The 27,908-nt window shown below is 53.0% G+C and overlaps 1 protein-coding gene across 3 annotated transcripts; it reads left to right on the forward strand.

Moving 5' to 3' along the window:
• Positions 1-780: 780 nt before the first annotated feature.
• On the forward strand, positions 781-27,358 carry FGD2 (FYVE, RhoGEF and PH domain containing 2). Of its 3 annotated transcripts, XM_061398040.1 has the most exons (17): positions 781-944; positions 1,065-1,284; positions 6,615-6,846; positions 9,233-9,313; positions 9,992-10,140; positions 11,895-12,051; positions 12,254-12,392; positions 12,907-12,965; positions 13,199-13,345; positions 14,740-14,832; positions 20,552-20,631; positions 20,717-20,747; positions 21,374-21,466; positions 22,136-22,267; positions 25,003-25,149; positions 26,302-26,448; positions 26,786-27,358. In XM_061398040.1, exons 2-17 carry the CDS (start codon positions 1,217-1,219, stop codon positions 26,999-27,001), a joined length of 1,971 nt encoding a protein of 656 aa, XP_061254024.1. In that variant the 5' UTR covers positions 781-944; positions 1,065-1,216; the 3' UTR covers positions 27,002-27,358. The 3 variants fall into 3 exon arrangements, with proteins under 3 accessions (XP_061254024.1, XP_061254022.1, XP_061254023.1); XM_061398038.1 differs by lacking the exons at positions 781-944; positions 1,065-1,284; positions 9,233-9,313; positions 9,992-10,140 and having other exon boundaries at positions 6,756-6,846; XM_061398039.1 differs by lacking the exons at positions 781-944; positions 1,065-1,284; positions 6,615-6,846; positions 9,233-9,313 and having other exon boundaries at positions 10,052-10,140; positions 12,259-12,392.
• Positions 27,359-27,908: the final 550 nt, after the last annotated feature.

Genomic DNA, 27,908 nt, shown 5'->3' on the forward strand with positions numbered 1-27,908 from the left:
CACGGGAGGCCCCAGCGTTTCACAGGCGCTGGAGTGTGAAACTGCCAGGCGCTTCGGGTACCAGAACAAATGAGGCTCAGCCCCTACTCTCCAGGACAAAGACCAGTCTCAGTGGAGGGCCCTTGCTCAGGTCAAGTGAGACCAGAACCCTGGGTGGGGTTCTGTGGGAGAACCCTGAAGGGCCTGTGAGACTTGAATAAAGGGAAGAGAAGCAGAGATCATTGTTCTGGAAGGGCTGGGAGACTAAGTCTTAAAGGAGGGAGGCAGAGACAACCCAGTGGGCTGGGAGCAGGGAAGCTCGAGGATGGAGCAGTAAAAACTGGTCATGCAGGCTTCCAACCAAATCTGCTGGAATTGTAGGACGCTGACTTCTGCTTTAGAAATCTGACTTCTTTTTTTTGTGTTTCTTACTGGGTGACTTTGGGCAAGTTACCTAACCTCTCTGATCCTCAGTTTTTTCTTCTGTAAAATGGAGGTCATAATAGGGCCCACCTCATGGGACTGTTGTGGTGTTAAATGAGAAAATACTTGTACAGCACTAAGAAAGAGTGTGTGTTCGTTATTATTAACATCAGAGTTTCGGGGAGGAAGTTGCCTTCCCTTGGGGCAAGAAGGTGGAGACAGCAGTTATTAAAATGAGAGAAGCCCAGGGAGGGAGGAGGCAGGAACAGCACATTACTTCTCTCTGCCAGCCCCTAATAGGCTTGTGATTTATTTTTAATTAAAGAAGCTGTTTTCTTACAACAGTGAACAGGGTCAGATGCAGAGAAGAAGTTGTGGAGAAAGGACCAAATAAAATCCCCCAGGAAACTTGTGAGAGAGAAAGTGTGGTTGGCCAGAGTGGTGAGCGTCTCAGGCCTAGATCCCAGTTCTGGAAGCCACCTCTAGCCCCTCACTGCCCCCTTGGAGTGGCCTCTGGAACCAGGGGTCTACAGGAGTCAAAGGTCAGCGCCCATGGTGGGAGGGATGGGGTCCAAGCAAGCTCCTCCCCTGAGGGAGCCCTGGCCTTTCCCCTTCAGGGCTGTGGCTCTGGGACCACTTCCTCTTTCTTCTTCTCTCTGAAGCAGGGAGCAGGTCTGCTGAGCCCTTGGGAGAGACGGGACTCCAAGGATGCTGGAGCCCACCTGTGACCCTAGGTGGGGGTGACTGAGTGTGCTGGCTGGAGACCTCCCGCCCTGCTTCAGGGGAACTGAGGGCTGCCCTGGAGGCCTGCAGGATGGAGGGGGCAAGTGAGGAAACTCTGACATCTGTGTCCAGTCTGGTGACTGTGTTTGAGAATAGCAGGTATGGGGTAGTAGATGTGGGGAGGGTCATCAGGGCTATCTGGTGTCTCCCTTGAGCTCCGCTGCCTGCCCTTGGGCCCTTGGGCAGCCCAGGCCCTCCCAGTCTCCTGGCTGAGGAGCAGGCCAGAGGCTGCCTTGAACCCTGACAATGAGCAGTGTCCTTGTCCTGGACCCCACTCCTGTCTGGACAGTGCCCACATCCTTTGATCACAGGCTCCTCAGGGCCTGGAAGAGTGTTTGGGGCACCAGGTCTGGGCAGAGATCAGAGTGTGTGTGTCAGTGTGTTGGGGAGAGTCCAGATGTGTGTAATTAGGTGTGTGCATGTGGGTGGACCAGATGCCTTGTTTGGGCTGCAGAACTCCACCTACTATCCCTCTGGCAGAAATAGTAGCTAATACTTATCAAGAGCTTACTCCCTATGAGGAGAGGTTGAGACCATCTCAGGCAAAGCAGACTGCGTGGTCAGCCTATCTATGGGGCAGTGTTCTGAGTGTGTTTGCTACTTATTTCATTTAATCATCTATCAGCCTATTGGGGGTAGGTTCCATTCTGTTCCTATATTATAGGTGAGAAAGGGGAGGCACAGAGAGGTGGGGGGTGGTTTAAGTGTTTTATGTTCATGGGCAAGGAGCAAAGCAGGCGCTTCCTTCTGAAAGGAACAGGCTGGAGGTCATTGAGTGTGTCTGTGTGTGACATTAATCCACTCTGCAGGCATTTCTTAAGCCCAGGATTGTGTTAGAGGTTGTGACTGTTGTAGGTAGGGTTCTCTGGAAATAGACTCTGGGATAGAGGTTTGCTTCAGGAGGTTTACTGGGGAGGGTTTGGGGTTGAGGGAGGCAGCACTGGGCACAGGTAAAAGTTGAACTGCCATGCATTCTCCAGTGGATGTAGCCTGTTCCAGAGAGTTCTGGAGCTGGAGGCCCCTCTGGCTGTTCCATTCGAGGCAAAGGGCTAGGTCTTTGTACCCCCACGTGGACTAGTCATTGGATGTGGACTTGACTTTAGATGAGGCCGCTCTCTTGCAGAGAGGGCAGTTCCCAGCGAGGCATCCAGTCAGTAACCTCTCAGCCACCATGCCCCCAGCAGCTAGGGGAAGAGTGCCTCCGTCCTGAGGGCTGTGGGTGGCACGGCACAGCGTCGCAGGGGACCTGTACCAGACACAGGAGCCTAAAGAAAGATCCCTGCCCAGAAGACTTCTGTCTTTGGTGCTAAGCTCATGGAATGACTGTGATGCCAGGTCATGACCAACAGATATCCTGAGAGGGGCCTAGACACTCTGCTGAGGGCACTCAGAGCAGACAAAGCCTTCTGTGTGGGCTTCATGGTGGAGGCGGCATCATGCGGACCTAGAAGAGCCAATCAGCTTCCTCAGCAGGTGACCTGGCCCCGCCTCTCCCAGAGGCCTCAGCCGGCATGTTCTGTTCAGCACCAAGGACAGCTCTAGGTGCCACCTTCCAGGACCACCATCCCCTGGGGTGTGCAGAGATACCACCAACCCCACTCAACACACCAGGCATGCCCAGTGGAGACCCTCAGCACATGTGCTCTGCCTCGGAAATATCCCTTGCAGGAGGAGGCAGCCCTTGACCACAGTGGGATCAGAGGAGGTCTTGTCAGCAGGGTGAGAGACACCCCTCACTCTTATGAGAGGGGCCAAGGCCAGGTGCCTTGGCATGGGCTTTCTTGTGAGGTCTTTCAGTGCCTTAACTGATCTGAAACTGAGGGAGTAAAGAGGAAACAGAAACTGGTCTGTGCCCTGGGGAAGAAATGCAGAAGCTGAAACCAAACATAGAACAGAAAGCCTGAGATTCAGCTAACTCCATGAGCTGCAGACCCAGGGGCTGAGGAACCGGGTGTTGGGGTGCAAGAGCCAGTGAGGAACCACGGGGGACTGGGTCACAATCTCCTCTCTGCCGCCAGCCAGTGTGTGATGTGGGGCAAGTCACATTGACGCTCTGCACCCATTTCTCCCTGACTCACATGGGGAAGGGCAGTTTAGGGCTCAGACTCAGGAGCCAGCCAGCCTGATCTGAATCCCACCTCTGCCCCCCTCCTTCTGCAAGATCCCCTCTTTCTCTAGTTGCAGAATGGGGGTAATGAAAAACTTCGTCACAGAGTTTTGAAGATTTTGTACCTGTCTGGTCCTGCGTTTCCCAGTCTGCCTTTCTTATAAGGCTGCCCACCCTGTGTCGTCACCACAGGCCTTCCCACACCAAAGGGAATGGGGCACATCATATGTTGTTGGCTATATTCCTTGCTGCTGGCCTCTGTTATCTGAAGAATGTAACTGGTCTGCAGATCCAGTATGTAGGATAAGAAAGCTACACTATGAAAGCTTATCCCTGGAGGGAGAAGGAAACTGACCCTAGGCTGGCTTTTTATTACTGACTCAATGGACACGAGTTTGAACAAGCTCGGGGAGTTGGTGAAGGACAGGCAAGCCAGGCGTGCTGCAGTCCATGGGGTCACAAAGAGTCGGACATGACTGAGCCACTGAACTGAACTAAACTGAGAGGTGTGGAGGGCATAGTTCCCAGTGAAAGTTCAGTTCAATCGCTCAGTCGTGTGGGACTCTTTGCGACCCCATGAACCGCAGCATACTAGGCCTCCCTGTCCATCACCAATTCCCGGAATTTACTCAAACTCATGTCCATTGAGTCGGTGATACCATCCAACCATCTCATCCTCTGTCGTCCCCTTCTTCTCCTGCCTTCAATCTTCCCCAGCATCAGGGTCTTTTCAAACGAATCAGCTCTTTGCATCAGGTTACCAAAGTATTGGAGTTTCAGCTTCAACGTCAGTCCTTCCGATGAACATTCAGGCCTGATTTCCTTTAGGATGGACTGATTGGATCTCCTTGCAATCCAAGGGACTCTCAAGAGTCTTCTCCAACACCACAGTTCAAAAGCATCAATTCTTCAGCGATTGTCTTTCTTTATAGTCCAACTCTCATATCCATACATGACTACTGGAAAAACCATAGCCTTGACTAGACGGGCCTTTGTTAACAAAGTAGTATCTCTGCTTTTTAATATGCTGTCTAGGTTGGTCATAACTTTTATTCCAAGGAGTAAGCGTCTTTTAATTTCATGGCTGCGATCACCATCTGCAGTGATTTTGGAGCCCCGAAAAATAAAGTCTGACACTGTTTCCACAGTTTCTCAGTCTATTTTCCATGAAGTGATGGGACCGGATGCCATGATCTTTGTTTTCTGAATGTTGAGCTTTGAGCCAACTTTTTCACTCTCCTCTTTCACTTTCATCAAGAGACTCTTTAGTTCTTCTTCACTTTCTACCATAAGGGTGGTATCATCTGCATATCTGAGGTTATTGATATTTCTCCCAGCAATCTTGATTCCAGCTTGTGCTTCTTCCAGCCCAGCATTTCTCATGATGTACTCTGCATATAAGTTAAATAAGTAGGATGACAATATACAGCCTTGATGTACTCTTTTTCCTCTTTGGAACCAGTTTGTTGTTCCATGTCCAGTTCTAACTGTTGCTTCCTGACCTGCATACAGATTTCTCAAGAGGCAGGTCAGGTATTCCCATCTCTTTCAGAATTTTCCACAGTTTATTGTGGTCCACACAGTCAAAGGCTTTGGCATAGTCAATAAAGCAGAAGTAGATGTTTTTCTGGAACTCTCTTGCTTTTTTGATGATCCAGCGGATGTTGGCAATTTGATCTCTGGTTCCTCTGCCTTTTCTAAAACCAGCTTGAACATCTGGAAGTTCATGGTTCACGTATTGTTGAAGCCTGGCTTGGAGAATTTTGAGCATTACTTTGCTAGCATGTGAGATGAGTGCAATTGTGCGGTAGTTTGATCATTCTGTGACATTGCCTTTCTTTGGGATTGGAATGAAAACTGACATTTTTCAGTCCTTTGGCCACTCATGAGTTTTCCAAATTTTCTGGCATATTTAGTGCAGAACTTTCATGGCATCATCTTTTAGGATCCCACTGAAAAGTCCCAGCTTTATCAGCTCTACCCTCCCTTTAGAGTGTTCTATGGCTCCTACCTTCCCTCAATGTATCAGTTACTAGGGTTTTAGGGGATTTCCTGCTATAGAGAGACTAAAATCTGGGGTGAGGCTCACAGGCAGGGTGATCTGGGAGGATACATAAAATCTATGTGCAACTAAGTAAGTCAGACGCAGAAGGAGACGTATTGTATGACACCCCTTACACGCAAAGTCTAAAAAGAAATGATACAAATGAACTTATCTACAAAACAGTAACAGATTTACGGAGAATGAATTTATCCTTTCCAGGGGGGATGCATGGGGTGAAGAGAGAGTTAGGGAGTTTGGGATCAAAATGCACATACTGCTATATTTTAAATAGATAACCAACAAAGACCTACTGTATAGCACAAGGAACTCTACTCAATGTTATGTGGCAGCCTGGATGGGAGGGGAGTTTGGGGGAGAATGGATACATGTATATGTATGGCTGAGTCCCTTTGCTGTCTGCCTGAAATTATCACATTGTTAATCAGCTATACGCCAATACAAAATAAAAAGTTAAAAAAAATCCTCTATGTGGAGAAGGAAGGGTTCCTCACTGCATTTTAAACAGGGAAGTGTGTAGTTACCCAGAAAACAAGAAACAGTCTACGCTGACTCATTTTGAAGACTGGAGTTCCCTCCAAGAACGGTGTTCGGGAGAGAAGTAGATGTCTCTGTCAATTCCTTCTATGTGCCAGACACTCAGAGGCCAGTGAACATCTCTGATTTGCATTGTTGTTGTTTTTCAGTCGCTAAGTCGTTTCTGACTCTTTGACCCCATAGACTGCAGCACGCCAAGCTTCCCTGTCCTTCACTATCTCCCAGAGTTTGCTCAAACTCCTGTCCATTGAGTCAGTGATGTCATCCAACCATCTCATCATCTGTCGCCCCCTTCTCCTCCTGCCCTCAATCTTCCCCAGCACCAGGGTCTTTTCCAATGAGTTGGCTCTTCGCATTTGCCTTGTTGCTGCTGCTGCTGCTGCTAAGTCGCTTCAGTCATGTCCAACTCTGTGTGACCCCATAGACGGCAGCCCACCAAGCTCCCCCGTCCCTGGGATTCTCCAGGCAAGAACAATGGAGTGGGTTGCCATTTCCTTCTCCAATGCATGAAAGTGAAAAGTGAAAGTGAAGCGCTCAGTCGTGCCCGACTCTTAGAAACCCCATGGACTGCAGCACACCAGGCTCCTCTGTCCATGGGATTTTCCAGGCGAGAGTACTGGAGTGGGGTGCCATTGCCTTCTCCGTGCATTTGCCTTAATTGCCCCCAAATCCCTACCAGAGAGGTGCAGTTCTCCCTACTCTTAACTGTTCTCTTCTCCTCAGGATGACAGGAGCAGTGCCCAGAGTCCACGGCCTGGAGGCCGGGCATCAGCAGCCTGGGTGCAGGGCTCCTACGTCTGCAGGGCCCTGGGAGAAGCCCACTGTGGAGGAGGCCCTGGAATCTGGGTCCAGGACTGTCAGCAGGAGGTACCTGAGCTCCCTGAAGAACAAGCTGTCCAGCGGAGCCTGGAGGAAGTCTTACCAGCCCAGGACCTGCCCTGGCTCGGGCACACAGGTGCCGGAGGGCTGGGGAAGAAGTGGGGTACTGGGGGGCCATCCATTGATCTCCTCCCCACGCATTCTCTCCCAGCCGGAGCCAACTCCTCCCCTGGGTGGGGGTCTTCTGTGACCAGAAATCAGCTGAAAGCTAGATTCACGACCCCCTCCCACCCTTGATGGCCTTTGATTAAGTGCCTACTATGCAACCTGCTGCTGACATTACTTCTCATACCCCTCGCTGAAGGAGTCTTTTTAAATTTTTAATTATTTATGTATTGATTTTTATTACGCGTTTGTTTACTTTTGACTGTGCTGGGCTTTTGTTGCCGTGCACCGGCTTTCTCTAGCTGCGGAGAAATTAGCACTCTGCCGTGGTGCACAGGCCTCTCGTCGTGGGGGCTTCTCTTGTGGAGCACAGGCTCCAGGCACATGGGCTTCAGTAGTTGAGGCGCACAAGCTTAGTTGCTCCACACATGTGGAATCTTCCCGGATCACGGATTGAACCTATGTCCCCTGCATTGGCGGGCGGATCCTTAACCGCCTGGGAAGCCTTGTAGGAGTCTTTAAGGCATGGAGTTGAAATTCAGACAGCTTAAGGAACTTGTCTGAGACCACTCAACGTGGGACCTGGTACCCCTCCCAGATGTGGCCTCAGGTTACCTACTGAAGGAGGCAACACTGCCCACTAGAAATAGAGGTCAGTGCTGATCCCTGCCCTGAGGCTGGTTCCGGGGAGGTCACCTCCCTTTTCTGGGTTTCAGTTTTCTTGTCTATGGGGTTGAAGCCAGACCACCAGGGCTCACAGCTCTTCGGCTCCCTGTGTGACCTTGGACAAGTCTCTGTAGCCCTACTGTGCTTGTTTCCTCATTTAGAGAATGGAGATGCGATCATACTGGTACATGCTGTGTCTACTGGCTATCGTTTGCTATGTAACAAACTACCCCCAGATGTAGTGGCCACGCAGCTTACTGCTTCTGACAGTTTTGTGGGTTGATTGGAATGATATTGGATAGTTTTTCTGTTGGTCTCACTTGGGGTTGGTTTCACTTAGCTCAGGCTGCCATAACAAACTAGAACAGCCTAGGTGACTTTAAGGGCTTCCCCGGTAGCTCAGTTGGTAAAGAATCCACCTGTAATGCAAAAGACCCTGGTTTGATTCCTGGGTTGTGAAGATCCCCTGAAGAAGGGATAGGCCACCCACTCCAGTATTCTTGGGCTTCCTTGGTGGCTCAAATGGTAAAGAATGCACCTGCAATGTGGGAGACCTGGGTTCAATCCCTGGGTTAGGAAGATCCCCAGAGGAGGGCATGGCAACCCATTCCAGTATTCTTGCCTGGAGAATTCTCATGGACAGAGGAGCCTGGCAGGCTATGGCGGTCACAGAGTCGGACACGACTTAGCAACTAAGCACAGCACAGCACAGTATAGGTGACTTAAAGAGCTTCCCAGGTGGCGCTGGTGGTAAAGAACCCACCTGCCAATTCAGGAGACGTAAGAGATGTGAGTTTGATTCCTAAGGTCAGGAAGATCCCCTGAGAAGGAAATGGCAACCCTTCTCCAATATTCTTGCCTGGAGAATCCCACGGACAGAGGAGCCTGGTGGGCTACAGTTCATGGGGTCACAAAGAGTTGGGCATGACTGAAGCAACTTAGCACGCACAGGTGACTTAAACAACAGAAATACATTTTCCCACAGCTCTGAAGACTGGACATCAAGGTCAAGGTGCTGGCAGGGCTGGTTTCTGGCAAGGCTCCCTTCCTGGCCTGTGGATGGCCATCTTCTCACTGCGTCCTCACACGACCTTTTCTCCTACACCTTGTGTCCCTTCCTCTTCTTATAAGGGTACCAGTCCTGATGGGTTAGGGCCCCACCCTTCGCATCAGTTAACTTAATTACTAAGTATAGTCACATGGGAGGTTAGGGCTTCAACATATTAACTTGGGGACACAATTTAGTCCATAACAAGAGTTCCCACGTGTCTTCAGTCAGCTCTTGGCTGAGGCAGGAGTGCCCATGATAGCTCATCTCCCAAGCCTAGTGCCTGGGCAGTGACAGCTGGAAAGCTTGCTCATCTGGGATGCTGGCACAGCTGGGCCCCTGGCTTCCTGTCCGTGAGGTCCCTGGGCCTCTCCTCTCCCGGTGGCCTCTCCCTCAGGGCAGCTAGACCTCTAGATATGGTAGTTCATGGCTCCCAAGAGAGCACAGGTGGAAGCTTCCAGGCCTCTTAAGGCTTAGGCACAGCCTCACTCTGCCCCATTCTCTCAATCCCAGCATGAACCCAGATGCGCCTGCACCATGGCCTGAGTCCTGGGAGCTCCGCTCACTGGGGCATCTTTGGATACTGCTTCCATCAAAGGAGACCAAATCTCTCCTTCTCCTTCTCCCCCCAACTTCCTTGCAGGAGCCTGAGGAGAAGAAGATTGTCCGGGAGCTGCTGGAGACTGAGCAGGCCTACGTGGCCCGCCTCCACCTGCTGGACCAGGCCAGTGGCCAGGGCGCCCCCCGCCCCATTCCTTGGCACCTGGGCGTCCTCACCCTAACCCTGCTCTCCTTTCTGGCCCACCTTATAAGAGCTGAGAGTTAGGACCTCAGGTCTGATTCTAGGAAGCCTCAGTCCTTTAACTGATGACTGGAGTTTGGGCAGAAATCGGGATACAGCTCATTAGCACCACTCCTGATTCCACCCTTGGTACCTAGGCTGGTCTCCTAGGAGCAGAGACCACAGCAGCCAGTCCTTCCAGGGCCCACACAGCATCCTCATCTGTCACCCCGCCTCCCAGCATCCTCACCATTCTTAGCCCTTCACACTGTCTTCAGGAACCCTAAGGCAAGAAGGTTAAATCACTGAACTGGGGTCTTGAGCCTGGCGAAGTCCGAGGCCTTGACAGATACAAGATGGGCCCGCTCCTGACATTCATCAGCTCCCAGCCTCTGGCCAAGTCCCTTGGTTTGCCCATCTGTAAAATGGCCAGAATAATTACTGTCTCTCTTCCCAGGGTTTTTTGTGGATGATGGGAGATTAAGGAGGCGCAAATGTTCTGGAAGCTGGGTGGGGAGGGACCCCAAAGCCCCCGGGACTCTGCTCATCTCCCCCGGGCTGGGGCCAGGGGTGGGGGGCTCCTGCTCTGCCACAGGCTCAGTGACCCAGGGGTGGCTGCAGGTATTCTTCCAGGAGCTGCTGAAGGAGGCCCGCAGCAGCAAGGCCTTCCCTGAGGACGTGGTCAGGCTCATCTTCTCCAACATCTCCTCCATCTACCAGTTCCACTCACAGTTCTTCCTCCCAGAGCTGCAGCAGCGGCTGGACGACTGGTGAGGTCCAGCAGGAGCCCCTGAGGCCCCCCAACTGCAGCCCTGGCCAAGTCGAGGTGCAGCCTCCAGGACACTGGGCTTGGCCTGTTAGGTCTCTGCGCTTGCTATGTGGCCATGACTCGACTCCTCTGGGCTTTGTCTGTCTGCACAGTGAAGGGCTTGAATAAGTCGTGCATGTGTGTGTGTGTGTGTGTGTTCTGGAGAAGGGGATGGATCAGGTCCTCACTAGGCTGAGTGACTTAGGAGGTAGTGGAAACCACCAGCAGTAAGTGAAGATTTCCTACTTGCCTTGCTTTGGGTTTCACACCTATTAACTTGCTTAGTCTTCAGATCAGCTCACTGTGTGATGATGGCCTTGTGGTTAGGCCAGAAACCCTCTCTGCTTTCAGAGTTACCCACGAAAGTATTTAGTGGTGAAATTAGTATCTTGCCAAGGAAATGCCATGATGTCTGGCATGTCCTTTAAAATTTCTTGGCCAAAAAGAATCTTTCAGTTCAGTTCAGTCCAGTCGTTCAGTCATGTCTGACTCTTTGCGATCCCATGGACTGCAGCACACCAGGCCTCCCTGTCCATCACCAACTCCTGGAGTTTACTCAAACTCATGTCCATTGAGTCGGTGATACCATCCAACCATCTCATCCTCTGTCGTCCCCTTCTCCTCCCACCTTCAATCTTTCCCAACATCAGGGTCTTTTCAAATGAGTTAGTCCTTCGCATCAGGTGGCCAAAGTATGGGAGTTTCAGCTTCAGAATCTTAGTAATTGTTAAATCCTGCGATGTATCTATAGTTAGTGTTAGATGCTCTGTCGTGTCTGACTCTTTGCAACCCCATGGACTGTAGTCTACCAGACTCTTCTGTCTTTGGAATTCTCCAGGCAAGAATACTGGAGTGGGCAGCCATCCCCTTCTCTAGGGGATCTTCCCAACCCAGGGATAGAACCCAGGTCTCTCTAACTACAGGCAGATTCTTTACCATCTGAGCCACCAGGGAACCTGATGGATCCATAAGGGTTCCTTATTATATTTTTTTTACTTTATGATTGATCAAAATTTTTTTCCATAATTTTTTTCAAAAAGGACAACCCTGTAAGGTAACCTATCATCATGCCCAATTTTTTCAGATGGGAAAGTTGAGGTATAGAGAGGCTAGGTGATTGGCCCAAGAACACACAGCTGGAGTAAGTGGTGTGGTTGGAAATCAGACTCAGGCAGGCCAGCTCCAGATCACTGATGCTCTGCTGTAACAATTCAACAAAAAGGTTAAATGACTTTTTCTTACCTCTCTTAGCCTGGACTTCCTCCTCTCTAAGAGGGGCCACTGACTGACTGTCCTTCCTCCCCTGCACAGGGTTGTAAGAATTAAATGAGATGAGACGAATTAAATGAGATGAGACATGCAGCATGTCTTGGGCAGTGCTGGGCATGTGACCCTTGTTATTGTTACGAGAACAAGCATCAGGTGGTTATTGAACACCTGCTGTGGGCCTGACCCTGTGCTGGGCCTTTAGGGAGCTTCTGTCCATGGGAGAGGTCAGCATCTGCCCTCCGGGGGCTCACAGTCTAAGGAGGGGTGAACCACACCTGTGCCGGGATAACACACCCCCCCCAATACCTGTGCCCAGGAGTGCTGCAGAAAGGCTGTGTTGCAGAGGTGGGGGGGTGGTCTGAGGGGAACCTCGCCTCTCCTGACCCCGTGTGGAGGCAAGAGAAGAGGTCCCCAGACTGAGGGCAGTACCTGGTGCCCCTCTGGCAGGACTACCACCCCCCGCATCGGTGATGTGATCCAGAAGCTGGCGCCCTTCCTGAAGATGTACAGTGAGTATGTCAAGAACTTCGAGCGAGCCATCGAGCTGCTGGCCACCTGGACAGACAAATCCCCACCTTTCCAGGAGGTTATCACCCGCATCCAGGTGAGGCTGGGGTGGGCACGGGGCAGAGCCCTGCATGGTCGCCCCCAGCCTGTGGTGGCTCCTGTTCCCCAAGTGATTTGGCACACCTTGCCGGCTCAGCGGCTTCCACAGCCCTGCCGGCTCCCCCAACCCTCAGGGGCAGCCTGACCCACCCCTTCCCCCTTTGACTCCTCCTCCTCTTCTCCCCCTCTCCCTCCCCAAGAGCAGCGAGGCCTCAGCTAGCCTGACCCTGCAGCACCACATGCTGGAACCTGTGCAGAGAATCCCACGCTACGAGCTGCTGCTCAAGGAGTACGTCCAGAAGCTGCCAGGCCAGGCCCCAGACCTGGCTGATGCCCAGAGTGAGGACACCCCCAGTGAATCGGGGGGCGGGGGGCAGGGGGCAGCACTGGGAAGGCTCAGGCCACTCCCCTAATTTATGGAGCACCAGCTAAAGATGGTTTTGATGACCATCAACCATCAACATTGTTGTACGTCATAGACATTGTCTATAGCATTAGTCATTTTTTTTTCTACAGACACTAAGGCCCAGAGAGGTTAAGTGACTTGCTCAAAGTCACACAGCCAAAAAGAAGCAGAGCTAGGATTTGAAACCATGCCTTCACCCCTGGATATGGCGGGCAGTGAAAGTCATAGAGGCTAGCCACCTCGGCCCTGTCTTTCAGGGACCTCTAGTCCCTTCACCCTGGGTGAGAAATGAACCCCATTATCTAGACACTGAATGCACCAGGCTACAGGGGAAGGCCTGCCCCTGGGGTGCTCAGGGCAGGCTCTGAGGCCACTGGGTTAAGCCTCAGGGACCTCCTGCCTCAGCTACCCTTTCAGGGGATGACTCTGACCCTGCCCCCTTTTCAGAAGCCCTTGACATGATCTTCTCGGCCGCTCAGCACTCCAATGCAGCCATCACTGAAATGGTGAGCACCCCAGTCCTCTGAGAAGGAGCTGTGGGCATCCCAGGGCCCTGTGACCTCCTCCTGCCGCTCTCAGCCCCCGCCAGCCCAGCCAGGTCTCTGTGTCTGCCCCTCCTCTGACCCTGCCCCCTGCTGCCCTCCTCCCCACATCCCATCTCCGCCCACGCGAGGCCAGCCTTCCAGGAGCAGGCAGGGTCTTGCCTGGCCTTGGCTGAGGGTGGCCCTCCCGCCCCCAGGAGCGGCTGCAGGAACTGTGGGACGTGTACCAGCGCCTGGGCCTGGAGGACGATATAGTCGACCCCTCCAACACCCTGCTCCGCGAGGGCCCCGTCCTCAAGATCTCCTTCCGCCGCAGCGGCCCCATGGAGCGCTACCTTTTCTTGGTAAGGGGATGCCTAGGGAGCCCACTCGCTCCACACTGGGGAGGGGAGTCCATAGGCATGGGCCCTCTGCCCCAGGTCCTGCCCGCCTGGCATCTACCTGGCCGGCACTGCAGGAGAGCAGGGACAAACCAGCTTCTCTATCTTTATGGCTCTGGCACACTGGTCAGTTCAGTTCAGTTCAGTCCCTCAGTCGTGTCTGACTCTTTGCGACCCCATGGACTGCAGCACACCAGGCCTCCCTGTCCATCACCAACTCCTGGAGTTCACTCAAACTCATGTCCATTGAGTCGGTGATGCCATCCAAATATCTCATCCTCTGTCATCCCTTTCTTCTCCCACCTTCAATCTTTCCCAGCATTAGAGTCTTTTCAAATGAGTCAGCTCTTCACATCAGGTGGCCAAAGCATTGGAGTTTCAGCTTCAGCATCAGTCCTTCCAATGAATATTCAGGACTGATTTCCTTTAGGATGGACTGGTTGGATCTCCTTGCAGTCCAAGGGACTCTCAAGAGTCTTCTCCAACACCCCAGTTCAAAAGCATCAATTCTTCGGTGCTCAGCTTTCTTCATAGTCCAATTCTCACATCCACACACGACCACTGGAAAAACCATAGCCTTGACTTGGGACAAATCACATGCTGCCTCCAAGCCTCAGGGATTTCCAGCTAAGGGGGTTCCCAGACATGTCCTAGGAAGCCACAGAGTCAGAATCTGAACCAAGTCTGTTTGGCTCCAAAACCTGTGGTGTCAATCTGTGCTCTAGAGAGGGCAGGCTATTGTTGCTGTTGAGTCGTTTAAGTTGCGTCCGACTGTTTTGTGACCCCGTGGACTGTGTAGCCTGCCAGGCTCCTCTGTTTATGGGATTTTTCAGGCAAGAATGCAGTGGGTTGTCATGTCCTTCTCCAGGGGATCTTCCTGACCCAGTGATTGAACCCGCGTCTCCTGCATTGGCAGGCAGATTCTTTACCACTGTGCCACCAGGGAAGCCCTAGAGGGTGCAAGTCAGGAGGGAATTAGGTTGGCTGCTAGGAAGAACAGCCCCGGTTTGCAGTGAGGAAGCCAAGGGGTCTCCTGGAGATCTGGAAACTGGTCCCACCTGGAAGTTTGGGGGCGGGAGCTACAATCTCTCACCCTTGACCTGCCGTGAGAAAGGACTCGTGGGTCTCCAAAGTCTGCCGTGGTCCCCTGAAGTCCACAGGTCGGGCAGCCCCTCGGTGAGCACCCCAGGTGGAGTGGGGCTAGATCGCCGCTTCCTCGTCACACTTGGGCTGTCCTGTGAGCTGGCCCAGCGCACGGCGAGAGTGGAGGAAGGCCCAGTGGGCTCAGCCCACGTCCAGCGAGGTGTGCCCGCCTGTCTGCGCCACTGTGCACACACACCCGCTCGTGTCTCCTGCAGTTCAACAACATGCTGCTCTACTGTGTGCCCAGGGTCATCCAGGTGGGCGCCCACTTCCAGGTCAGGACCCGCATCGACGTGGCCGGCATGAAGGTATGAGGGCGTCACCCCCAGGGTGGGACCCAGGATGGGGAGCAGCAGGAGGGGCCAACCGGCGACTCAGTCCAGGAGCCCAGGTGTGGAGGGTTTGGGGCAGTGTGAAGGCGGAAAAGACGAGGCTTAGATCTCTCCCACCTGCGCTCCCAGCCTTCCTGTCCAGGGTCCTTCCCAGCACCCACCTTCACTTTGCTTTCCCTACCATCTACACCAGGGCTTTGAAAACTTTATGACTGCATGAATCCCCTGGGAGTCTTGTTAAAATAATGGGTTCTGATTCAGTAGGTCTGGTGTGGGGTCAGAGATTCTGCATTTCTGACCAGCTGCTGGCGGATGCCAGTACTGCAGCTTTGAGTAGGAAGGGTGTCCACTGTCAGCTCAGTTGCCGACTTGGATGTGTCCACATCCAGAGATGGCCACGAATGAGCAGGGACAGCAGCCCGTAATAGTGCCTGTTGACTGAGTGGTCCCCATGGGTTAGGCCCTGCATCATCCCACTGGACCCTCATTACAGCCCTGGGATGTAGGGGCTGTTATTATCCCCTGCATTTCTTTAGTTTTAAAAAAATCTTAAAAAAAGTTTTATTACCTAAAAGTGTAAATAATACACATTCCAAAATCAAACTATGTAAAAAATATATGCGACATGTATTGCACATATAGGCACTCCATCCCCTAACCCCCTTTCCTAGAGGCCGCCTTTGCTCCTAGTGAGGCCTTCCAGAGGTAGGGTATTCATTATGGCATCCTTACTTTTGTTTCACATAAACAGTGTTTTTCACATACAGTATTCTGTGTTGGACTTTTTAAACTAGCTACTTATTCTGGAGATGATTAGGACTTAGTTCGTTTGGAGCTTCCTCATCCTTTTTCGTAGATGCACAGTGTCCTGGTGTGTGGATGGACTGTAATTCATTCAACCGGTCCACTGCTGATGGACATCTAGACTGTTCTCAGTTGTCAGTGTCTGCAAATGAGACTGCAGTAAATAACTGTGTACAGTCTGAGGATATCTGTAGTTAATCCCATTTTCAAAAATAAGGAAATAAAGTGATACATCCAGACAGTGAAATATTATTCAGTGATAAGAAGGAGTGAGCTATAAAGCCATGAAAAGACATGGAGGAAACTTAAATTTGTATTACTAAGTGGAAGAAGCCAATCTAAAAAGGCTACATGTATACATACGGTGTACATCTACTGTATGATTCCAATACTATGACATCCTGGAAAACGCATTCTGTCTCTGGATGGAGACAGTGAGAGGATCAGTGGTTACGAGGGGTTAGGGGAAAGGGAGGGATGAACACAGAGGAATTTAAGGGTGGTGAGACTGCTTTGTATGGTGCTATAATGGTTGTCGTTGTTTAGTTGCTAAGTCGTGTCCAACTCTTTGTGACCCCATGGACTCCTTTGTCTATATAATGGTAGATATCAGTTATTATACATTTATCCAAACCCACAGAATGTACACCACCAAGAGTGAAGCGTGATGTGAACTATGAACCTTGGGTAATAATGACAGGTTCATTGATTCTAGTAACACTTCTGGTGGGGAAGTGTTATTAATGGAGGAGGCTGTGCATGTATGGGCACAGCGGGTATATGGGAAATCTCTGTACCTTCCTCTCAGTTTTGCTGTGAACCTAAACACTGATTTAAAACAAACAAAAAAAAAACACAAGGCCCAGAAAGGTTAGGGCTTCCCTGATAGCTCAGTTGGTAAACAATCCACCTGCAATGCAGGAGACCCTGGTTCGATTCCTGGGTCGGGAAGTTCCACTGGAGACAGGATAGGCTACCCACTCTAGTATTCTTGGGCTTCCTTGTGGCTCAGCTGGTAAAGAGCTGGCTCAGTGGTAAAGGCTTACCCACTCCAGTATTCTGGCCTGGAGAATACCATGGACTGTATAGTCCATAGGGTCTCAAAGAGTTGGACACAACTGAGCGACTTTCACTTTCAGAAAGATTATGTAACTTGCTTGGGGGTCACACAGCAAAAACCCAGATATAAGAGTCCTGAGCCTCTGTATCTAACCAGTATACTATACTGTCTCCTATTAAGGCTTCAACCCAGAGGGATAAAGCATAGGGTGGAATTGCAGGCATAAGTGGAGGAAATGGGAAGAAAACCCTCTTGGCCACCCCTCTCTGATGGCTCCTAGGTCCCGGTGGCCGGGGCTGGAAGAAACAGAGGTCAGATCTGGCCCATCTTAGTACCTTTACATCTCCCCTTTCCCTCTCCTTATCCCACATGACATCTCCCAGGATTTGCCTCAGGAGGGAGCTGAGGGCAGGACAGTTCTGCCCCTGGAGACCTCCTGAGCTCTGAGAGTCCCTGCAGGAGGGCCTTGCCCCTGCTCCTGACTTGGATTAGCTGGCATTTGGGGCTGAAACCAGGGCCTGGGGGTGGGGTGTAGCCTGAGGGTGATGAGAGCTGATGGCAGGACATGGGCAGCTTCTGGGGGTTCCCAGCCCACCCCCCATGCCTCAGCAGACTGAGGTCTTTTGGGAACGCAGCCCCCTACTCTGTCTCATCCAGCTTTTCTTACTGAATGTGGCCAGAATGTCCCAGAGGCCAGAGCGGGCATGCGCTTGTACATATGGGAGCCGTGGTGGGTGAGACTGAGAAAAGCAGGTTATGGAGAGCTACAGACAGAAATTGGAGACTGGCAGCCCTATCTTAGGACTGGCAGAGACCCAGGCGTAGAAAAAGAGAGGCAAAGATTGACAGAAAAGCCAAGAAATATAGAGACCAAAACAGAGTCATAAAGAGGAAATCCATAAATATGTTCCCTAGAGTGTCTGACGCTCAGGATGTGTGCACCGGGTTCCTGGCGTCTGCCGGTCTCGGCGATACAATCACTGCAGGGCGTGTCTGGAGCTCTGGTGGTCACACAGCGCCGTCTCCTGGATGGCATGGGCCTGGCGGGTGCAGAGCTGTCCACCCAGCCGCGTTTGTACAGGAATCATTTTCTGAGTCTGAGGTTTGGAGGCAGGTCTGGTCTTTGACCACCATGATGGCTCCCACTGGCCCATACCCTCCTGGTCTCCCTCCTTCCTGAGTGTCAGGGAGCCCTGGATCTCAGCAGCTGATTCCCACCCCCCAGGGTTTCAGTTCAGCTCAGTTGTGTGTCCAACTCTTTGGGACCCCATGGACTGCAGCACGCCAGGCCTCCCTGTCCATCACCAACTCCCAGAGTTTACTCAGACCCATGTCCATTGAGTCTATGATGCCATCCTCATCCTCTGTCGTCCCCTTCTCCTCCCGGTCTGCCTGGGTCCTATCTTTGCGCCATTCTGCACAGGGCCAGCCTGGGAAGAAGGAAGGGGTGTGGGCCCTTGGGTACTCATGGACCCAAGACAACTGCGTCTCCATGGACTGCTGTGCAGGTTGGGCACTGCACGAGCACCCCCAGCTGAGATGAGCGCTCTGCAGCCACAGCAGACAGCACAGGTTGCATATGGACAGTTCTCTTTGTCCGGCAGATGGCAGTCAAGTCTCTGGTTCAACAAACCAGACTCTTGACTATTACACCAGTTTGCCAACAGATGTCAGTAAAGTGTTTTGAGGAAGGGGTGTCTTTTTCTAATTAGCACAAAGGCGCTGCATGGGCTGGCAGGGACCTGACAGCCAAGTCTGGTGGTGGAGCCTGGGCACAGCCCAGCGCGGGGAACTGTCCTCCAGAAACCTGCATCCTGCACCCCTGCAGAGGTGGTCCCTCAGGTCAGGGGTCTCCCCAGTCCCCTCTTCTATGAAAAGTGTCATGTTTCTTCCTAGCTCTGGCCTCCAAACCTTAGATTTCTCCCTTCTTGTCCCTCTCCGCCCCCCCCCCCATCAGTCATGGAGTCTTGCCAGATTCCTGATATAGACCCTTTGAGCCTCCGCATTGTCAAGAGTATCAAGAGCAGATTACATCCAGCCCCTTCTAGAGGGAACGGACAGGTTTTGTGGGCCCAACGAGTAAACCAGGCCTCACGTGAGCAAGTCATGCTCTTGCGGGAGTGGTGGGCCGCCTGAAAGTGTGCCAAGGCCTACTCACCTTGCAGCAGGGAGCTGGCAGAGGGGCCAAGTGCCAGGTGGTTCAAGGTGGTTCCCGTGCCTCCATGCTAGGCCCTTGGGCTCCAGGCCTGTGTCTTCACTTCCTTTCATGACCCTGTCTTCACACAGCCTGGGAGACATCTGTGTTTACCGGGCTCTGGGGTAGAGTAGAAAGAGATGTGCTTCTACCTTCCCGTGAGGACCAAAACCCTGAGTTTGAATCTTCATTCTGCTCTTTAGATGCTGTGTGACCTCAGGCAGGTCTCTTGCTCTCTCTGATCTCCATTTCCTCATCTCCCAAATGAGGGTGATAATATCTGCCTCTCAAGATTGCTGTAAAGATTTTCTTTCACTGTTTATTATGGACACTTTTAAGGGGAGAAAATGGTACCTCATGTATTCATCACCTGGTTATGATGATTGTCAACTTAAAACTGGTTTCTTCAGCAACCCCTCTTCTAGTCCCCTTTTCCAATGGATTATTTAAGAGGAAATCTCAGATACATAATAATTTCACCTATAAATACTTGGGTATGTCTCTGTAAGAGACAGGAACTCTTTTTTTAAAAAGATATTTTATTTTATTTTTTGGCCATTCCATGCTGCATGTGGGATATTAGTTCCCCAGCCAAGGATCAAACCCTTGCCCCCTGCAGTGGAAACTCAGACTGTACCGCCAGTGAAGGCCCAAGGATTCTCTTTCCTTTTTATTTTATTTTTTTGCCCTAAAAGATGCCAACAATACCATGATTACATCTAACAAACTAATGATACTTATTTAATAACAGTGAGATCCCTTGGTTTTCCTTGGCTGTCTCACAGTTGCCTTCTCACAGCTCATCTGTGTGAATCGTTTCTGATATGCTTCTTACATGCCCTTTTATCTATCATACTTCCCTCTCCTACTTTTCTCTCATTTATTAATTGAAAATCAGATCGTTTCTCTGGCAGAGTCGCTCTCAGTCTGGATTTTGCTAACTGCACCCCAGTGGTGTCATTCACTGTATCCCACGGTCCCCCATATTCCCTGTAAACTGGTAGATGACCACGGGCTCAGCTGTGCCAGAGGACTGCGGCCGGTGACAGGCAGTGCCCACAGGGACACGTGGTGGCCGCTAAGTGTTAGAACTGATCAGTGGGTTCAGCAGTTGTGCCCATTAAATGAGAACACGTGTGGGTGCTCAGCGAAGCGTTCTGTGACCGGCAGCCTTCACAGCAGCCTCGGAACCTGCGGAGTTCTGGGATGAGGATGGTGGAGGATAGGAGGTGGGGATCTGTCGGTCTGTCGAATTGGTTGATCAATTCCTTCATTCACGATATGGGGCAGAGGGTCTCATCCTAGGCTCTATGTCTGCTCTAGGAAAAGCCGTGTCCCCAAACCCAGCGTACGAGCCAGTTTCCATCTTGGTGACCCCTTTGTTGGGAGTCCACACCTCACCCTGGGCAGGCTTATCTGCTGAAGTTCCGGGAGCCCCAGGTCCTGTCTGCTCTGTAGATCGAGGCCAGCTCAGGGCACCTTTGCTGGGCTGGACGGAACGGGGAGCACTGAACAAGCTTCCCATCCTTGTCTCTCTGTCTGAATTGTTCCTGGGGCACGATCCTCCTCCCTCCCCACCACAGTGCCTGGGGGGGCAGGCGGGAGCCTGAGCCATCTCTCCCTCCCATTCCGAGCAGGTGCGGGAGCTGACTGACGCAGAGTTTCCCCACTCCTTCCTGGTGTCCGGGAAGCAGCGAACCCTGGAGCTGCGAGCCCGGTAGGCAGGGGGTGCCGGGGCGGGGAGAGACGGGAAAACTGGGAGGGGCCGCTCCCCTCAACACCTGTGTTCTCTTTCTGAGCAGGTCCCAGGAGGAAATGATCTCCTGGTTGCAGGTATCAGAACAAAAGCTCCAGGGCCCCTAGGGTTGTGACTGTGGGGCAGGGAGGGGTGCTGAGTGCGTGTGCGCGTGTGTGTGTGTGTGTACGTGTGAGCACACATGCACCCACCTGCTCTTCCTCAGCTCTGTAGGTGTCAGACAGGTTCAGATCTTGCCGCTGAATGGCCTGGGACAAGTCGTTTATCATCTCTGAGCCTCAGTTTTCACATCTGTTGTTTGTTCAGTTGCTCAGTTGTGTCTGACTCTTTGCAACCCCATGGACTGCTACACGCCAGGCCTCCCTGTCCCTCACTATCTTCTGTAGTTTGCCCAAGTTCATGTCCATTGAATCGGTGATGCCATCCCACCATCTCACCTCCTGTCGCCCTCTTCCCCTTCTGGCTTCAATCTTTCCCAGCATCAGGGTCTTTTCCAAGAGTTGGCTCTTCGCGTCAGGTGGCCAAATAGTTTCTCCTGCCTTTAATCAGACACTGTACGCTTGGAATGTTGTGCCCGGTACCCAGTAGGCTTTTAGCGGTGACTGTTGAATGTGTAGATGGATTCACAGATGAGCAAGCCCCTCCTGCCTCCCCCTCAACCACCTCCTTTTGCCCTGCACCCCCGACCCCCACCCTGCACCAGGCCTGCCAAGCCGCCATTGACCAAATTGAGAAGCGGAATGAAACCTTCAAGGCTGCAGTCCAGAGCCCTGAGGGAGACCCCCAGGAGCAGGAGGTAAATGCAGGCTCTGTATTTCTAGCCCCCCAACCCCGCTCGGAGCCTCCAGCTTCACACAGAAATGACTCCCTCTCTTGGCTCTATCTAGGTAGCTTGGAGGGCAGGGGCATATCACCCATCACAAATGATTCGGAGGGATCAGGGGAAGCCCCACACCCCAGCATCACCCTACTCATAGAAACTCAGTGCCAAAGACTCCCTCATTAGCAAAAAAGTCCTTTGGGAGCCTCTTTGTGCAGCTGCTCCCAGGAAGGATTTCAGGGCTATGAGTATAACTGGCTGTGGGGGGTGAGGGGGGCTGTGTGTGCAGGCTGGGGTTTTGAAAGTGCCTGAAAAATGCTAGACCAAGGGCAAGTGGAAGGCAGGTGGGTTGGCAGTTTCGGAGAGTGTCTGTGACATTTCAGGTCTGAGCTCTGAACTGTGGCCTGCTGGGTGTCTTTGCTGAGTCCCTTGACCTCTCTGGGCCTCAGTTTCCTCACTTGTAACACAGGATTTGGAGAGATTGACGTCCCCCAAGTGTGGTCTTTATCCGTCCGGTCCCCTTCATGTGGGAGCCACTGGGAAGCACAGCCCGCAGACTCTCTGCCACAAGCTGGTGGGCAGAGGGCCCAGGGCCTCGGGGAGAGGGCAGGGGAGTCCTGAAGTGCCTACCCCGCTGCCCCACAGCTGCAGTCCGTGGAGCTGGGCCTCCGGGCGCCCCAGTGGGTGCGGGACAAGATGGTGACCATGTGCATGCGCTGCCAGGAGCCCTTCAACGCCCTGACGCGCCGCCGCCACCACTGCCGGGCCTGCGGCTACGTGAGTACACCACCACCCTGGCCCCCATCTGCCAGCCCAGGCCCTGCCCACCCTGCCTGCTTCAGCTGGTGCAGAAGCGCTGGGCGCTAACCCGGCCAGATGTGTGCGTTACCTCGTTCGGACCTCACGGTGTCCACGTGTGAAGCAGGTCTCCCCCAACCCTTAATCCCCTTTCTGCAGATGCAACCTGAAGCCCAGGCAGGTTAAAGTCACCAGCTCAAGACATTCCCCAGAGCCAACCCTATTCATTCCCCTGCTTCCTTACCACCATTTCCCAAGACCCCAGGGCCCAGGACCAGGGAACAGCCTCTAGTATCAGACCCTTCGCCCCTTGAAGGTCTTGAACCCACCTCCTCATTAGCCCCAGGCCTGTTACACACCCCCCCGCTCCGTCCGCTCTTCTTGACCGACCTCAGCTACATCCCCTCCTCTTCTTGATGGATCCTCAGTGCTCACTGCAGCACCTGCTCATTCTGGGGCTAACTCTGCCTGCCACGTTCAGGCCTGTTTCCTCACCTGTACAATGGGAATCAATAACACCGGGGCGGTAGTGAGACCTCAGGAAAGGAAGGCTCACCCCTTCCCTCTCCTTGGCCTCCTTTTCTTCCCCTTCCTCTGTCACGGGGACAGCACCACTCAGAGGAGCAGCCGCCAGCTGATGGAGGAAGGAACCAGGCCACTCCTCCGTCTTATCGGCTTAGGCCCAGTTATCAGAGGCAGATCTTGCTTTGCTTTTTAAGCACCTGCTGCACTTGAGCTGTTCTCTGTTGACATTACAACCCTTTCCATTCACTCCGCAAACACAGGGAGCCCTTTAATGACCTCAGTCTTTAATGACCTCGGGGGGGGAAACAGGAGGAGACCAGCTGGGCAGGTTGGGGCCAGTCAGGGAGGTGTCCCCAAAATGTGTTAAACTGCAATGACAAAAGTAAATTTCCAGGACTGGGACACACCTGTGTTCAGATGTGAGTTCCATCCCAGAGCCAAACAGACAGGATCTGGGGGATGAACTTCCCTTCTCAGTGAGTCACGTCAGTAAATAAGAGTCGAGTCCACTCACACTTGTAACTTTGTAAGTCGTTTCTAAAAAACTATTTACAATAGTTAAGAAATACAGAGAGGCCCGAAGAACTATAGAGCGACACCTGTGTACCTGCCTTCTGGGTATGAGGAAGAAATAAAGTATTCTGAGAACTGAATGAAATAGATGATCCTTGATCGAATCCTGGTTGGGAAAAGACAGAACCAGATACAGAAGTCATTGTTGGGACCATTGAGTGATATTTGCTTATGAGGCATATGTAGTTAATAAGACTGTGTTGATGTTAAATTTCCTGAGTTTGATCATGACATTGTGGGTAGGGAGAAGAATGTCCTTGTTCTTAGGAGCTACAAGCTACATATTTAAGAGTAACAAGACACACGATGATTGTAACTTAAATGGTTCAGAAAAAATATAGAGCGAGGGAGAGAGACAGAAAGGGAGAGAAGGAGACATCATACGTGGCAATACATGTTCATAATCCCTGAATTTGGTGGTAGGGGTATCACTGTATTATTCTTTCAACTTGTCTTCAGGTTTGAAAGTTTTGAAAATAAGTTGGTAGAGGAGAGAGAAGAAAATAAAAAGTTTCTAATAATGTTTTAAAAAATTAAATCTCAAAAAAAAAAAAAAATTCAAGTTAAATATTCCCAAGGCTGAAGCCCTGTGTGTAAGGGCTTTGTGAGACACCCTTGGCCCGATTCTGGGGTTTCTCGTGCCCGTGCAAACCTTTGTACTCTGTGAGTCATCCTTTCGGTGGTTGGGTGCCCAGTTTCTGCCTCCCTGCCTGCCAGACGGGAATCCTGGTGAGGGTGGGGCAAGCCCAGGCCCTCGCCTACCAGTCCCTCCCAGGCCACGTGCTGCGCTGGGCACACAGGCTGGCTCCCTGATGAGTTACCCTTCCTCCTAGGCTCGCTCTCTTGCCCCCATTTCCAGTCCCACTTACTGGACTCACTATGACACCCCAGTCTTCCTGGAAGCTGCATCCTGCCGTGCCTGTGTTTCTCCCCAGGTTTTCTCATGCCTTTTTCACCCGGTCACCCCAGGCTGCTCTGCTGCAGCCTTCTTGCAGCCGTGGTGGGCTGGGGGACGGGCCCCCCCTCCACAGACTACACATGGCAGGTCTTCCTGGCGAAAACTGCCAGCCCACGACTTCTGTATCAGAACATGCTTGACTCTAAGATTGAGTGGATTGCAAAACCTGGATGACTTAACGCTCAACCGTAGGACTGTAAAGGCACGTTCCGAGTGAGGAGGACTGGCTGCTACCCGTGAGCGGTGTGGCCCTCACCAAGTCACTGCCCCCTCATTGCAAAGTGAGGGTAAAAGTCCCAAGGCTGGTCCCTTGCTGGGGCCACAGGAAGGCAAGTGAGATGGCAGAAGTAAAGAGAGAGATTATTCAGAGAAAAGATGAGATGCAAGGGGTGAGTACCGGTCAAGCCCCCACAAAGGGGACCATGCAGGGAGAGAGGCTAAGCTCCTTCAGAGGGGCCCACGTCTCAAGCCCCCCAGCTGGGGGCCCTGGAGCCTGAGCACCAACCCCCACAGGTGGCAGTCAGGACAGGTGAGGCCCCACTCTGTCTCCATCTCTCTCCTGAAGCCTGTTCTTCCTCTGGTCCCTGGTGGCTCTCACGTCCCCAGCTCTGGGCCAAGGCAGGAACCGCGTCTAAGCCCCACCTGCCTGTACTCCCAGGTGGTGTGTGCCAGGTGCTCGGACTACCGGGCGGAGCTCAAGTACGATGCCAACAGGCCCAACCGAGTCTGCCTGGACTGCTACACTTTCCTCACCGGAAACGTACTCCCTGAGGAAAAGGAGGACAAGAGACGGGGCATCCTGGAGGTGAGGGTCAGCTGCCTCCTCTCGGCAAACGTGTGCAGAGCCTCCCAAGTGCTGGTGCTGTCCTTGGCACTGAAGAGCTAGCCCGCCGTGGTCACACATCCCCCTTCTCTCTGCCCATGGACACCCCCGCTAACATCCCCTACCCCCACCAAATAGAGCTGGGCCTGTCACCCAATGGAAGCAACTTCTGGCTCCAGGCTGTCACCTGGGCTCCCTGCCCCTCCCCTGCCTCCCCATCTAGGGATCCCACAACCCCCCTGGAGCACTCCTGTTCACGTCCCCATGCCCCAGCAGTCTCAGGAGGTGAAGAGAGCTGGCGCCGCTGATTCCATTTTGCAGATGGGGAGACTGAGGCTCAGGGTCCCACTGCAGGGAACAGGCAGACTGATACTCCATTCTAGTTGGAAGGGACTTCAGGGACTGGCTGGTTCTGTCCCAGGGACACCTAGACCCAGAGAAGTGACTCACCCAAGGTCACACGGCGACTTAGGAGCCAGCTCTCTGATCTGTGCCACGGGTAGTTTCTGCTGCCTTTGGGGCTCCCCAGGCTGCTCCCGCCTCTGGGGCACTAGCTGTATTCAGCTTCGTGCTACACACTCAGTGGTACCCGGCCCAGACACTGGGTACCACCACTGCCCTCTGCAAGCCCCCCCGCCACCCCTCATTAAAGCCAGGTTGACATTCCACTGTCCTTGGGAGGTGGGAGAAGATCCCAGCCTATTCTACCTGAATTCAGCTCCCAGGTTCAAGTTGATCCTTTCCACCACATCTGCCCACTTTCCAACCCTCCCCCATTCTTTTAGGCCCAGACCCTGCCCACACCTTCCCTGGCTGCTGGTCCACAGTCTGCTCCTGGAAAGAGGAATGGTCTCCGCCCCTTTTCAGGCTCCCGTTCTGCTCCCTGCGGGCGACTTGCAGGGGATACGCCCTCCCAGCCCCTGCCCCAAGCTCAGGCTGGCTGGGGTTTGAGTGCAGCTCTGCCACTGGCCAGCTGTGTGACTACAAGTCCCTGATGGGACCTCTCAGGGCCTCAGGGACAAATAGCCTCTCCTTTTGCGGGGTTGCCGTTGAGGTTTAGAAAGAGTGCTTTCTGATGGCCAACATCGGGTAGTGGGAGCTGTGCTCCCTGACGGTCCCTCTCTCTGGTTTCAGAAAGGAGCCGTGGCGGGGTCCGAGCAGAGCCTGATATGCAGCTTTCTGCAGCTTCTGGGGGACAAGTGGGGCAAGAGCGGGCCCCGGGGCTGGTGTGTCATCCCCCGGGACGACCCCCTCGTGCTCTACGTCTATGCTGCCCCTCAGGTAACGCCGCTCCCTGCCCCCCCTCGCGGTACGCGTGTCTGTCGGCAGAGGGGTGGGGTGAGTCCCGCTGGCCCCATGAGTCAGATGAGGAGACCGAGGCTCGGTGAGGCCCTGGTTCCCTCGAGTCACAGGGTTAGCAGCTTTCAGAGCTGGGCCCAGACTCCAAGCCGTGACGGTTTCGCCTCAGGGGGACGACCAGTCTTCTTTGAGGCGTCTCCTGCCAGCCCACCCCACTGCGTGGGTGTTTGGGGGGGCAAGAGGCGGGCGTGTGGCTGGAACCCTCCAAAGGGCTGTCTGAGGCAGCGGCCACAACTCCCCTCCCTCCCTTCCACCCCAGGACATGCGGGCCCACACCTCCATCCCCCTGCTGGGCTACCAGGTGACCGCTGGGCCCCAGGCGGACCCCCGGGTCTTCCAGCTGCAGCAGTCAGGCCAGCTCTACACCTTCAAAGCGGAAAGCGAGGAGCTGAAGGGCCGCTGGGTGAAGGCCATGGAGCGGGCGGCCAGCGGCTGGATCCCTGGGGGGCCCGATAACAAGGACCTGTCGGACTGAGCCACTGGCAGCCCCCCTCCTCCGCAGAGCCCCACGCCTGCCCACGGGCTGAGGCTGCGGCTGACCCGCCACCCCCAGCTGAGCTTTCAAAGAATCCTCTTCAGTCTTCTGTGTTCAGCCCGTGTGTCTGGATTTGAGATTCAGAAAACATGGGTCCGTTCCTCTGGGGAGGGGGCGAATAAGCATATCTCGGCTTACCCAGGGCCGAGGGGGTTCCTGGGATGGGGGATTTTCAGCTCCAAAACTAGGAAAGTCCCAAGTAACCCATGAATGTTGGTCACCAAGGTGATTCTCAGTCCCGGCTGTGCATGAACTGACAGAAAAATAAAGATAAAAATAAGTTAAAAATTCAAAAAATACCAGTGCCGGTATCCTTCACCAAAGATTTCTGATGTGACTGGTCTGGGATGGGGAGGCATGTGGATGTTTTAGGAGTTCCCCCATGAGTCCGACGTGCAGCCTGGGTTACCTGGATAAAGGAGAAAGCAAGCGAACTGCCAAGTGCCCATCATGAGAGTAATAATACTAATGCATATCAAACATCTACTGAGGCAGGTACCGTCCTTGTTGTTTTACTCTCAGGACTTATAATCCCCATTTTCCAGATGAGGACACTGACTCTTAGAGAGGGTTAGTCATTGCTCAAGGTCCCCCCAGCTGCTGGATGTAGGAACCAGGTTTTAACACAGTGCACTAAGGTGAAAGCTCCATCCATCAGGTAGCAGAGCAGTAGGCTGAGCAGAGAAGGGGGAAAAGAGTGAAGAAAATAGGGGGGAGACAGCAATAGGAGCTGGAGGGAAAGTCAGGGGAGCATCTCCCGCCCTCTAGAGGGTGGGTTAGGCTGCTTTTTCATAAGAGACCACCAGGGGGTGGCAGTGACCAGCAGCCCGCATCCAGGGGCCCCAGC

Source organism: Bos javanicus, chromosome 23, assembly GCF_032452875.1.
Source record: "Bos javanicus breed banteng chromosome 23, ARS-OSU_banteng_1.0, whole genome shotgun sequence".
In the NCBI taxonomy this organism is placed as follows: domain Eukaryota; kingdom Metazoa; phylum Chordata; class Mammalia; order Artiodactyla; family Bovidae; genus Bos; species Bos javanicus.